Source organism: Leuresthes tenuis, unplaced genomic scaffold (assembly GCF_036924035.1).
Source record: "Leuresthes tenuis unplaced genomic scaffold, fLeuTen1.0.hap1 SCAF_2, whole genome shotgun sequence".
NCBI classification, from domain to species: Eukaryota; Metazoa; Chordata; class Actinopteri; order Atheriniformes; family Atherinopsidae; genus Leuresthes; species Leuresthes tenuis.
Window position 1 is genome coordinate 24,832,467 of NW_027325356.1, and position 13,738 is coordinate 24,846,204.

Below are 13,738 nucleotides of genomic sequence, written 5' to 3' on the forward strand. Positions count from 1 at the left end.
TTTAGATAACATGCTGGCTAAAAGGAATCAGTGGCATGAGAATGGCCACTGATGTCCTCAGCTGATGGCTCGAGGTGTAACCCCTTCAGTATTTACCTGTATCCACAGCTCTTTTGAGACATACACTGCTTTGCCTTAATCTGACAGCAACTGAACATGTCAGTGTCACGTCTGAATGAGCATTGTGGTGTTCTCCTGGCAGTGTTACCAGGTCAGACTCAGTAGCATTAATGCATACATGCAGACACAATACATGGTAGCAGTGGGTCTTAAATTGATTTCAGAGGAATCCGATATCCAACATTAAATGTTAAACAGCAGTAAATAAAAGCAGTGTCCAAACGTTGCTACTTAATGGTTTTTCAGCCCTTCGTTTGGATATTGCACTTTTTTTTTATTCATAGCTTTCGCTGCCGTGTTCCTAGATTAGTTTGCCAGCTGATGACAGCTATGCTCATGCAAGTTCAATACAACTATAGTCCAGTCTCACACAAATGACAAATATTGTGTGTGCACACTGTTTCTGTCCATAAGTGTGGAGGGTATGTCTCAATGACGCTGTGAGGAACATTTACTTTGGTGTTTTTTAAAAGACTGATGAAGCCATGAATGTTAAGCCTTTAATGTCTGAAAAAGCGCTTTAAACAGAACAGTGAGAATCTGATTAAATGTCTAGAATCATTAGCGTTGCTGTCCATCAGGAACGGTTAGACCTGAGTGCCGTTGAAATCCATATTTTCTTTGTTCACTGTTATCAGCAACACTGCCTTACTTGTCAAAAAATTCCTTTGGACCAGATCTTTATTATTTGAAAGATAGTGGAAGATACTTAGGAGGCTGTATATTGGCTTTAAGTTCACTTAAGTTCATTGATTCAATAGTCTCTTATCTCCAGGAAGATGTTTCAATGCTAATTAGATCTGATCACTTACAATTGCTCCTCAGCCACCAGATAATCAATGCAGTCTAATTATTGTCTTGTTTTTCTACCCCTTTTCCTAACTGTCATTCCTTCACTGCTGTTTTGCCCCCCCCACCCCCTTGTTTCTATCACTTGCGACATTTGTTTCATATCCTTTCTCCTCACCGACATGTTTTCATTCTCTTCATTTCTCCTTTATTAAGAGTTTTCAATTCAATTCAGTTTTATTTCTATAGTGCCAAATCACAACAAATTTCATCTCAAGGCAGTTAAAACGTAACTAAAAAAAATAACTAAAAGATTAAATCACTTTCCAGACGTCCCTTTGTGTGTAATGTCTCTCACTAACAAACACACAACAAAACACAGATTATTTAGGAATATATTAGGAACTGTTGTCCAGATCTGTTTGGCTTAGTGGCTCGATTATGGCTGATTTGGAAATGCTCACACCGTCTCATTTAAAGCAATGTACTCACACTCATACAAACAGAATTAGAGTTATGTATGTTTTCTGGAAGATAGTAAAGGATAAATGCATGTATCATAGCTACTGGAATTGGCAGAGGAAGGGTTTGCACTCTTGTTCCTGTAAATACAACAGAGCTGTCCAATGATGTGTGAAAGAGAAGCTGCAATTTGTTCTCGTATACTATCCCTGCATAAGATATCAAACACACACACACAAAGACAGCAATACACAAATTTAGCCCTATAGAAATGAGCATTGCCCCAAAATGGACTAACATGCCCTGAGAGTAGAATAGCACTCCAATATTCTCGTCCCATTTGTCTCAATCGGCCTGCTGTCTGAGCGGTCAGTCTTAGGGGCCTCAACGGGAATTCAAAATAGAGTGCAGCTTTTTACACTTACTCGGCCTCACTGTACTCAGTATCTCTGTGACCTTTGTGGCCTTGCTTCATGAACTAGACACAACGCATCATTTAGTGCACTTCAGCAACATGCTTTTGGAAATTTCATCCACACCACCAAACAACAGAACCTCTGCTGACACTTACACAAGGTGGACTGACACAGAAACGCTGGGTTTATCCTCTGTTTAATAGGTTCAGCACCTCTCTGAAACTTTAAGGTCCAAGGTTCATAACTCCAGTCAATAGGTGAGTCTTAATTTTAAACCAGTTTTGGTCATTTCAGTTTAAATCCATATGGTCCAGTTGAGCTCACTTTGATAAGTTCTATTTTGTGAAAGCAAGTAACACAGGATAAAATCTGATGCAGATATGGCTAAATTAATTTATGCCCTGTATGATACTGTTCATCACTCTCTCTCAAATTATCCTGTATTCATTGTGGGCTCTGACTGGCTCAGTACAAAGCAGTTCATACTGCCCGTTATCGACCCATTAATTGGAAAGTGGCCCATTGTAGTGAAAGGGCTGGGCAGCATAGACAGACAGGAAGAGATGGAGGCTTAAGATGAGCCTGGACTCTTAATTGGCAGGAAAGAGGTTTCTATGAAGTGGTGTAATGTGCTTTTTATTGGCGTGTGGGGGGTAAAAGGCATGCTACTTTAAGTGTGACATGTTCTTTGTTTCTTTTTAGGAAAAAATAAACAAGACAAACAGTTTTGTGTGAGATTGTGTGTTACCATTTAACACAATGCAAAAGCAGCTTTTACGTTATAGTGCTATAGAACCGTATCACTTTGGCATATTTCATCTAAAGTATACACTTCAGTGGGTAACAAATGCGTTTGTTTTTTTAAATCTATTGTAATAAAAAGACATTGCCTTTGCTTCAGTACAGAAATGTAATTAGGCAGTGTACCAATAAATGAAAAATAAAGAATACACCTTTTCTGTCAATGGGATTTTGTCTTGATCAGACTCGGCAGTAAATGAGCTGTTGATTGAAAAGTATGACCAAGGTTGGTTCCCTGGTCTTAAAAGCACAGAAGGGGCACAGCAATTGAAAAACTTCCATTTTTTTCTCTTTTTCTTTTCTTTCTTCTCCTTTTTTTTGGCTATAAAAACTCTGTTGTCAGTGGCTGTTACCATTTCATTGCCAAATGATTTCAAACATTCATTCTTCTCTTGCTTTATGGTCAGATTCCAGCCTTTGATATGTTCTGTGGGTGTTTTCATTTAATATTGTTGAAGGCTGGAGTGGAATAAAGTGTTTAGATGAAGATAAAGGTGTTTGCAAAAGCATGGAAGGTCAAAGTACTGAGGTGGCCTGTCTGACCTTCACACACCCTTTTTCATACTGAGCCACCACAGTGCGGAGAAGACATTGAAATACTCTATTGACTGGGAGTCAAGCTGTGCATGTGAAAAACCATGGCACAAGGAGACATTACTCACTAAACATGACATTTTAGCACTACAGACTCAAGACAGAGTTGTGCAGAACACAGGGTAATCATTTGTGTTGCTGTGATGAATACTGCTACAACAGCATGGAAGCAATTTCTCTTTAAGACATTAGTTTCCATCATTCCTTCCTTTGTGTGGCAGAGAAATGTTTTATATTCCGGTAATACTTTGAACTAAGCAAACACACTTTATGTTTAATCTCTTTCTTTCTGTGCTGTTAGCTACAAAGCCATTTCCCCCCAAAAAGAGTTTGTGATCATTAAATTCTGTTTAGATTTACATTTAACACAGCAGCCCAACTTTTTGAGTAGTGGCCTTGTATTTCTGCACATGCCAGAAAGTACACTGGGATCTTTTTTACCTTTTATCTTCTTTAATATGATTAAAACCTCCTGTGCACTGTACACTGATATAATTACCAAGAGAATGAGATCAACTGGGAGAAAGACCGCTGCGATTGATCCAGTCTGTAAGGTGGTGCTGAGGACTGAGTGTTTGTGCTTTTTATGCACGGGGTTTCGTAGCACTTTTCCAACACACTGCTTTACTTTTTTCACACGTTTCATATTATTATAATGCATCTTTGTCCTATTGACATAAGATGATTCCCCCCCTCTGTATCATCAGTTAGCCCAGTTCACCGGTTCAACACGTGCACGGCCCCGCTGCTGAAAGTAGAGTTATTTGTACTAACAAATAACTCTACAAAAATGGAAAAAAAGCTGTTGAATGTCTTTCCAACCAATTGGCACAGCACAGCACAGTTTTCTATTTTCATCAAGGCTACTGTCTTAGGAGTCATTGATTATCTGATGTCTGTCTGGTATGATGTTTAGGTCTGTGGTTTACTCTCCAATGGCTAATTATCCTGTTTCATGTAGTTAATGAAATGCTCAAACCTTGGTGATATAGAACAAAGTATTTCTGCATTCTATTTATTTATACACCTAATCTGTCCTCATTTTGTCTGCATAATTAATCATATGTCACTAGGAATTCTTGTTGCACAGCAGGAATCGTTTCTCTACAGCTTACTGCATATTTTCTTCTCTCTTTTCCACAGACGGACAATTTCCCCACTGAGTCTAATTATATGGGTAGCAGACAACAGTTTGTTCAAAGGTGAGAGTTGGAATCTATAACCAGTCACTACATCTCAGACCTTTCTTTCCTATTCTTCAGTACACTCCGCACAGCACGATAACAACAGTAACTACACTGACAGTTGTTTGTACTGAGTTATAACAAGTAGAAAAAGAGTGTGCACATTTAATTAGTTACAAACAGCATTCTCTATAATGACAAAAATCTATAATTATCCAGTGGATGCTGCATTATTTCATTTGTAGTAAAAAGCAAGGATGGTTCAGTGTTTTTAGTAAGATTTTGCTGTTACATCACATGTCCTAATGTATTTTGTAAGTGATTCATTTTCATCCTGAAGTTCCACTGAGGGTTGAAGAAAAGGGTTAAATTCTCAGCAACACACTGCATACTGATACCGTTGGTTGGTTGTTTTTTTGTTTGTTCAGTAGTTCAACATTCAAAGACCCGGAGCGAGCCAGCCTCAGAGACAGTGGTCATGGCGACAGCGACCAGGCTGACAGCGACCAAGACACCAACAAAGGCTCCTGCTGTGATATGTCTGCAAAAGAAGCCCTCAAGCTGAAGGCTGTGGGCGTAAAACCACCACCTTTGGAGCAAGGTGAGCCTTCATTCACAAATCTGAGTGGATAAGAAATTAAAGATGCAGTGCGAGCCAACACACTTTGACCACATGACTCAGTTTGTTTTGTGTGCTGCAGTTACTCGAATTAATGATGAACATTTTTTACTTGCCTGAACGCTCACAATCTGAACTTACACTCGGCAACTTTATTTTCCCCTGCTTTGTTCTCGGCTCTTTTCTCATTTAAAGTGCATGCACTGTTTGTATTGGAGGGTGTGAGTGTGTGTGCATTCTGCACACGTCCTCAGTTTATCAAAGCAGACAAGCCCATTATGTTTTTATAAGCCCAACTACTTCAGCCTTTCCATTTAGTCCCCCTTCCCTGAGCACCCGTCTCTGAAACTTTGATAATGGAACATGGAAAATGACTTAGTGAGCGGCAGACGATGTAGCCTAGTAGTGTGGTGATTAAATATGAATAATTATTCTAAGCGCTGTGGGTCGGGCAGATTACACATGACATGTGTAGAACAATAACTCCCCAGATATGAGTTGTTGCAGTCACCCCCAGCCACCTCACATGATTAGTGCAGGGTCAGGGGAAGCAAGAGGGTCAAAAGTCATCAGATAGCAGGTATGGAAAATCTCTCTATGTAGCTTCAACCAGATAAGTGCTTCATTACCTGCTTTGCAAACAGATATTCCCACAGAAACATAAATTTACAAAAATGCCTGCACTTTAAAGTTTGCATCTCACTGAGAAGAACGGCCTTGTGTGCTGAACATGGATTCTCTGTGATGGTGCCATTAATCCAGGGAACAGAAGGGCTGTTTTACTACTTGCGGAAGGACAACGACGATTTGTGCAACACTCTGTGCTGCAATATGCATGTCTGACGAGATAGCTTTCTTTTTTTTTTTTTTCCTTTTCATTGGTTTTTAGAATGAAAAAAAAGCCACACACGTTGGCAAGAGAAATTGGCCAATTAAAAAGCTCCATATGTTTGTCATTTTGAAAATGTTCTCATTTAATTGTCCATGAGGGACCAAAAGGATCACATTTATACAAGTAAGACACATGACAAATGGAGCTCCGAGTGTGTTGCGCAGCAGTCAGTTGGTAAAAACTGTACCAAAATAGTATCGTTGTTGGATATTTGCTGCTGCCGGCTCGAGTGCCAGCTACAGGCTGTCTATCTACTTCTCTGTGTGTGGTCCAGCGGCAGTATCATTTAGGTCTTGAACAAGAAATTGTTCACACACATGCATGCATGCAGACAAGTACGGAGGTGCTGCAGACTCAGTGAAAGGCTGTAATCTGCCTTTAAGTTTTTTTCAGCCCCACTTCATGACTTTCTTTCCACTTCTCTACCTCTCCTTGTTTGGGGAAATCGACTGATGTGAGATTAGACAGTTAACTGGCTGCAGCTGGCTGTGTTTGGCCAATAACATGTGGGCTTAGCTAAACTGTGGGGGAGGGCAGTGGCAGGAGACCAGGGCGGTGTGCAAAAGAGGTGATGAGGAGTGAGGGGTGGTGAATGTCATTACGGCACTAGAATGTTATTAACTTGCAAAAATACTAGTAGAATGCTAAAAAGATTTTTACATGAGAAAATGATAGCTGAAAAAGAATATGGCAGAGAAGACGACAATTTATCTTCTGTCATATTTATGTCCTTCTGCTGTTTAAGATGAATCGTAAGATGGGTTCTTTGTGGCCAGTAATCTCAGATAGTTCCCATCTGCTGCTTTGTTTGAACTGACCCACTCATGTGCAGGTAATAGAATTGCTACATGAGCTATCAATGAAGCCTAGTAAACAGAAAATAAAAGGAGCCGTTAAGGGAAATACCTCTAAAAGTACTGCTTTACATGAAGGTTTGGCCTGTGTGCACATACTTAGACTTAACACTGTAGACGTAAACCCTCTGGTCAGTCTTTTATCTGTTGAAAAAAGGCAAAAAAACCTTGTCATTGGTCACTGTCCCTTGAGTTCTTTTTTCCTAAAGGCTCAATTTCTTCACATCTCAGCACTAAGCATCTACTTCATAGGTCTTTCTCTAACACCCTCCTTTCCCCCCACCTTCCCTCCTTCATCCTATCTTAAGTCCTCTGTTTCCCTCTAAGCATAGCCCTCCCAATTACTTTGTAGCTCTCTGCTTTCCTGCCAGAACACTGCGGCCTCTTTCAGTGGCTCAGTATCAACAGAACTACAAGTGCACAAAGCATGTTGTTCAAGTCCTAATCAATCCCCAGCCCTGTCTCAGTTCTTAGCTTTAAAGTCACTTGGTTATAGCCTATGGTTGTTACACAGTTATGTGTTTTTCTCTCTTATTTTATCATTGCTTTGTCTTTATTAATGTCCTCTCTTCTCCTCACTTTCTGTATTTGTGCTCTCCTCCAGTGTTAGGCATTACTTAAATTGGCTTCTAGAATGTCGTTCAATGTGGTTTCCTTCCAGACTACATAATCTGGAAATCTCAGCACCACAGATCAGTCCCAAATTTGATTAATTAGCCTTGCAAAATTGGTAGCAATATATTAATTAAGCTTAAGTATATCAAATGCATTTTTTTCGGCAGTTTTAAACAGCGATTAATTGATGCTCCAACGTGCCTGCAGCAGACATTAATACGGTCTTGTCTGGCTCTGCCGGAGTGGCTGGCAACACATCGCTCGCCTCTGCGCTGATGACTGCCACAGTCGCTATCACGAACAGACAGGCGGCAGTGGTGAAGGGAGATGTTACCCACTGATAGGGCTGTCCAAGCAAATGGAGAGGAAGAGAGAGATGATGGAGGAAGAACATGGAGTGGGATGGAGACTGTTTGGCTGTACCACCTGACCTATCCTAATTAGCTGCCACTGGATTATGATAATCAAACTGCCTCCTGCCTTGTTTTAGAAAAGGATGGATGAGTGGGACTGAGGAGGGGGAGGTGGAAGGATAACATGATCCTACAAGGACAGTGTGGTTACAGTGAGGAGACAGCATGATATGTGCTCCTATGACAGCGTGCTAGAAGATGATGAAATGGACTTTTCTCTGTTATTGTGGGTTGATGATAGAAATCCCTGCCCCCACGTTATCAGACAGTTTATGATTAGCCTAAATAAGGGAAATCTTATACTTGATCAGTTGTTCTCAAACACGCAGGCACACCCTGACAGTGATATAAGTGCACTTAAAGACGTATACATTATGTAATTCATATATGAAAGATGATGTTGGTGTTATATTTAGTTGAACAATGGCTTCCTTCTCTGTTGGTGTTAAGTAATTTATTATACCAAGAACATGTAATAAATATGTAATCTTGCCTACTGTTAAGCCCTCTATGTTTAATCGATTAAATGAGTATTGTAAAATATAAAAAATTAAAAACATTTGTCTGAAATGTAGAATATTATTGTAACATTTTTAAAGTAGTTCATTTTTTTTTGCACTCGGAAATTTTTTGACAAGCTTTGAGGAACCAATTAAATGAGAAGCCCTTTAAGCTACGGGGAGAAGTTAGCTCAAGCCCCCTTTTTTTTGAGAACATGACTTTAATTAACCTGGACCTGACCAAGTGAAGCAACCCCACATAGTTCGCTTAGTTAAATCCAGGTAGTGACTTTCTTTTCTATTTAACCACACCGTGCATTCTCCCTTATCCCTTTACACACAATAGTTACTTATTTCATCATTACCATTTTCATGTGGATAGCAGCCAGAAACAACAAGCACAATGTCTTATTCAAAATGGGATTTCATCTCATAAGCGCAATTGTGACATTTCTAAGCCAACGGGAGGGCATGACATTACATTTGGTCATGTGTAAAATTCTTCATAAGTCTTCAGAAGTTCCTTCGTTGAATGAAAGGTTTTCTATTTCAGTCCACACTGAGACCAAACAAATATTCAGAATTTAATCCATCTTAAATATTAACCCCTCCTCCCTTGTGGCAGTCTTAATCTTAAGACTCCAGCATTACTGCACACAATTTCTGTCTTTCCTTTTTTCCTTTTTTCCTTTTTTTTTTTTTGAAGCAGTTAATTTTGAATCATGGGTGAACCTTTGATTAAAAAAAATTGCAGTTGTAAGATTAATTGACTGGTCAGAAGTCAGATCAGATGCCCTTTTCACACTTGTAGCCATGGCAACCTCTATCCTGCTCACTCTGGCCTTCAATAAACCTTTATCAGACTGTTTGAAAAGGGCAGTCCATTCAACATCATTCATATTTCATGGAAAGATAAATGCAAACAAATTTTCTCAGGGTGGGCAGATGTGTTTTACATCTATAATTTGAATGCTTCCGAATTTGTGTTAAAAAGGCACCACGATCAGAATATGTTTGGTTCATTACTGACAAACCGTTTTTTTTATACTAATAGTGCATTTAGCACACTACAAAGTACTGATTGTAGCTAATAATGCACGTCTATGTAATTTATATTTAGAATCATAATAGTCTGATTGAAATAAACAGCTGTCATTATGGCTCTGCCATCATACTGTTATGGTTAAAACTGTTCACATATTATAGGTATAAACATTACTATCGCAGCAATTATCCATGTATTTGCATAAACAGTGGAAATCATTGAATTTACGATGGATAAACAATGATTTGCGATGACTGAGTTCATATCTTTCTAATTATTTTACGTGGGTTCCCTTCTCTGTGAAAATTGTTGTTTACTATAAAAGTTTCAGTTCAAGCAAAACAATCAAAGAGGGATTCTGAGCGAAGAACAAAATACAGTGTAGACACTGCGCAAGTGGTTCAAAAGAAAAAAAATGCAGACAAATGAACAAAGCAGCACGCAATCTGGCTGCTGTATGACAGGCTGCTTGAAGACGCACATCATCTGAAACATTTCCAGTGGGCTTTGAATCCAAAGTGGAGTTGTGTTAGAGCCCTGGCACTGCCAGTGTGACTCAGTCGTATCATGTGGACAGGAAAGCTGATTTTTTTTGGCATTCACTCATCAGATGAAAACCTAAAAAGCAATAGTTGTCACTGCTGTGAGGATCTGGAAAGTGACGGCATGGTGACATCCGTTAAGACATTTTCTGTTTCTTACTACTATTAATACAACCTTAAGCCTATATGTATTATGAAACGTCTTAATCATTTCTCTCATACGTTTTTTGCCATGGGATCAAGAGGCTTTTTTTGCTATATAGCATATGAAACTTTTTACACAAACAATCATTTGTCATTGATTCAAATAAAACTGTCAAATTAAAAGGCAACGATTGACAAAGTTAACCAATATGTTTGAGCATAAAACACGTTTTTCAACACTAAATGCAAAGCCTTCAGTAGTGTGAAGCCTCTCTAGGGTTGTACTCTCTATTGCAGAGAGGCCAATGTTAATATGTGATACTTCACATGATGGTAAAGTAATTGTTCTGCAGGTTAATGGACAAACAGCTGCTCAGAGAAAGGCTTCATCGGAGAGCTCTGTAATTAGTGAGTTTACAAACATTGCTCTAAACAGGTAGCATATGGAGGAGTCATGGTTTCATGTGATGCCATCACATCCGTCTGTTTAAACATGAGTAATTTAGGCAATCGGTTTACATCCGTCGCTCTGGTGGAGATATTTATTGTGTCATTCCATTGAGCTCTCGCATACCGGCATGAGCTGGACTAGATGTGTTGCAGGGCTCCTGTTTGCCTGTTAACTTTGCTCATCAGTAATCATCAAAATAAAACTCGAGATCAGCTGTCGACTCTCCTGATGATCCATCGTACCTCACCTTATGTGATTTAATATCAAGCTACTTAAGAATCTATCTAAAAGTCTGCAGCATGGCCTTAGGGAGCAGATTAGAAAAACAAGCATCCTTTGAAGACAACAGCCAGATTCTCATGCTTCTTCTTACTGTTTGTGCGAGCTATTGGGCAGAGAGGATTTGTCTCTGAGACTTTCATCTTTTCGTGCCCCTCATCTCCTTGGCTTTCCATGGCCTGTCCCTGGCCGGGCTGATAGCCTGATTCATGGCAACATCACAAGCTTACTCTCCTTGTGGGGAAAATAAAAACCATCAGCAATCTGGATTTCTCCAGGATGCATCACTCAAAGTCAAATAAGATTTGTGAGTGTTTTTGTGCACATACACATGAGCCACATCGTGTGTTTCACCCCATTCTTAGAGGATGTGGCCGTATCACACAGCAGTGAGGCGATTTGCGGCTAAGCTAGTGGAATCCTGTGGAAAGCCTAAAATCTTATGGAGTGAAGGGAGGGGAACTATCACAGTCTGAGGATTTCTTCTCTCTCATTATGGAAGATTTAAAGGGATTAGTCTATTTTCTGTACCACACAAAGTTTTATTAAATTCCATTGTTATCACTGTGGTTCGTGAAGGGTAATGTCCATTCTCATGTCCCTCCTCGTGTGCTTGCTGTGTGTAATTTTGGGCTGGGAGCTGGCAGTATGTGTAGCACGGGGTGTGATTTTAGCCCGCCTGCATGGCTGATCACCTCCTGATCCTCATTCAGCTACTGCAGACTATCTCCAGCACTGTGGCACCACAGTGTTGGACAGGATTGATGAATATCTTTGATTCTTACCACTTGGGTTGTAAATCTCTGACATTATCCCTTCACCCCGGCAGCTGATGTGAGTAATTACGGCATGTTTATGGAAGTAGTGGGTAAGAACACGTCTTATTTCACCATTATAGCCTCTCAACATAACATCATTTGACTCATTTGACATCTTCAAAAGTCTGCATAAGAATGCTTTTCACTTGCTTCTGGAGCAAGCGCTGGTGACCCTTAATGGTTGCAGACGCCCAAACTGCTGTCCTAACACAATGCTTGCTGTAATAAGAACATGGCTGGGATTTATTCAAGTGTGTGCTCCCTTACTACACTGACAAAAAAATCAAATAAATACAAAAACACCTAAAGCCACTATAACACTGTGGAGATGTTACTCAAAGCCCACTGAAAAATGCATGTGCATTGAGTATGAGGATTAATCCATAGTCATGGAGATTAAAAGGTAATCACTCTTCGACCATATTGTTAAAGCTTTATCCACTGTCAGGTCCAGTAAAACCCCAGTGATATGATTTCTTTGATTTTTTTTTACATTTTGTGACTTTTTTTCCAGTCACATTGAGTTTACACACGCCGTGATAAACCCACTACAGTGTGCTGAGCGCTGTTGCTGCAGATGCTTTCGTCACTGTTCAGGCCTCACCCACTGGACACATTTGAATGTGTTTGTTTTAATGACTCATTTGCACGTAATAGAACTCAGAAAGTGAGGCGGTTTGATTAGTTTGCATATTTCATGTTTACAGTTTATACATGCACACAAGCTTGCTTACCGTAAACACACTAGTAACCTACATTATCATCCACAGTGTATGGTTTCACTCTGCTGAGTTGACTGAAAAAAAGAGGGGGGCGGAGGGGACCTGCCAAACTTGTTTCTACACAGACATACAGTATATTCCCACTAAAGAACAGCAGGAGAGACAATCCAGTGTGTTTATCAGTGCCATCATCACAGACACGTTTCTGCTCCCAGTTGTTCTCTGTAATCACATGATCAACGAGCTCGGAGATGTATTGTCTGTGCTACAAGTGAAATTAATTAACATGGTGTGGCTGAACCCTGTGGCAGTGCAGCTTACTGTTTTTTTTTTTTTTTTTAGTTTTTTTTTAAGGAATTAACCTCTTACTGCAAACATTGTTAATGTGGTGAATCCAGCACAAACCATTAGGATGTTATCTCAACTTTAGATGCAGAGATATTTTAAAGATAGAAGCTCTGGGAATTGATTCAGAGAGTGGAGATGCTGTGCTGCAGTTTTTCAGCGTATGAATAGTACCCAGTGAGGCTTCACTGAAGACAACAAAAAAGCGTAATGGACAATCGGCCCGGTGCTCTTTCCGTGTCTGTCAGATAAACGGACAGAATGACAGCTAAAACTCTGGTGAGCCAGGCTGGAGGGGTGAGTGCTAGAACACCCACTGTGTTACATTCATAGTGTCTTTTTGTCTTTTCTGCATCAAGAAAGTATTGGATCAAAGAGAAATTTGAAATACTTGGCGTGAAATGACCCATATTCCCCCAACTTTCCAAGAGTTCATCAAAGGAGCAGTCACAACAAGAGTTAGTTTGTTGTCACTGGACCTCTCGAGGAGTGTGTGTTGAGTAACAGCAGAAGAATTGTTCCAGTGTCTGCTCTCAGTGGGTGAAACATGTTGTCCTGCACAGCAGTAGGGAGGATACTACAGCGCAGATTATAATGATACAGAACATCGTCACTCCCTGGATCAGAGCCACTCCAGAGCCATCTGTCCTCTGTCCATGGACAGCCGGGCATTTGTGTACATGTTTGTGTGCATGTGTGTATGTGTGCATGTGTGTACGTGTGCATGTGTGTGTGTGTGTGCGTGTGTGTGTGCACGTCAGATGTAATTCTAGACACGAACCACACTCTTTTACATATGCTTTGATAGCCTCTTTTACTTCCTCCCTATTTTTTTCCCCATCTTCACGTGGCCTTGCTCCTTTCAGTGCTCCTTTCTTTGTGTTGGTTTCAAAATAAGAATAAATCAAAATTTTAACCAAACAAAACACCAAATACTTACTGCTGATGAACACCGAGCGACTTGTTTGGCTCCTCTACGGATCGCCAAACAGTAAACTCAATTGATAATAAATGACCTGGTTGAATAATACCGACCACGGTAAGCAGTATTTTATTGGCATACAATGAGAGAATTTGAGCTTTACAGCCATTTTAGATTTCTACCAACACTGTGACACTCAAAGCAGAGCCAC

General features: G+C 40.0%; 1 protein-coding gene across 4 annotated transcripts in view; it reads left to right on the forward strand.

Annotated features, from left to right (window-relative positions):
- Window positions 1-13,738, forward strand: part of pcdh17 (protocadherin 17) — a 57,732-nt gene that overhangs the window by 21,391 nt on the left and 22,603 nt on the right. For 2 of the 4 annotated variants that reach the window (XM_072380791.1, XM_072380789.1), the window contains exons 3-4: window positions 4,326-4,384; window positions 4,795-4,967. In XM_072380791.1, coding sequence (XP_072236892.1) covers window positions 4,326-4,384; window positions 4,795-4,967 — 232 coding nt within the window. The remainder of the gene's footprint in view (window positions 1-4,325; window positions 4,385-4,794; window positions 4,968-13,738) is intronic. The other 2 variants (XM_072380792.1, XM_072380790.1) reach the window with 1 other exon arrangement.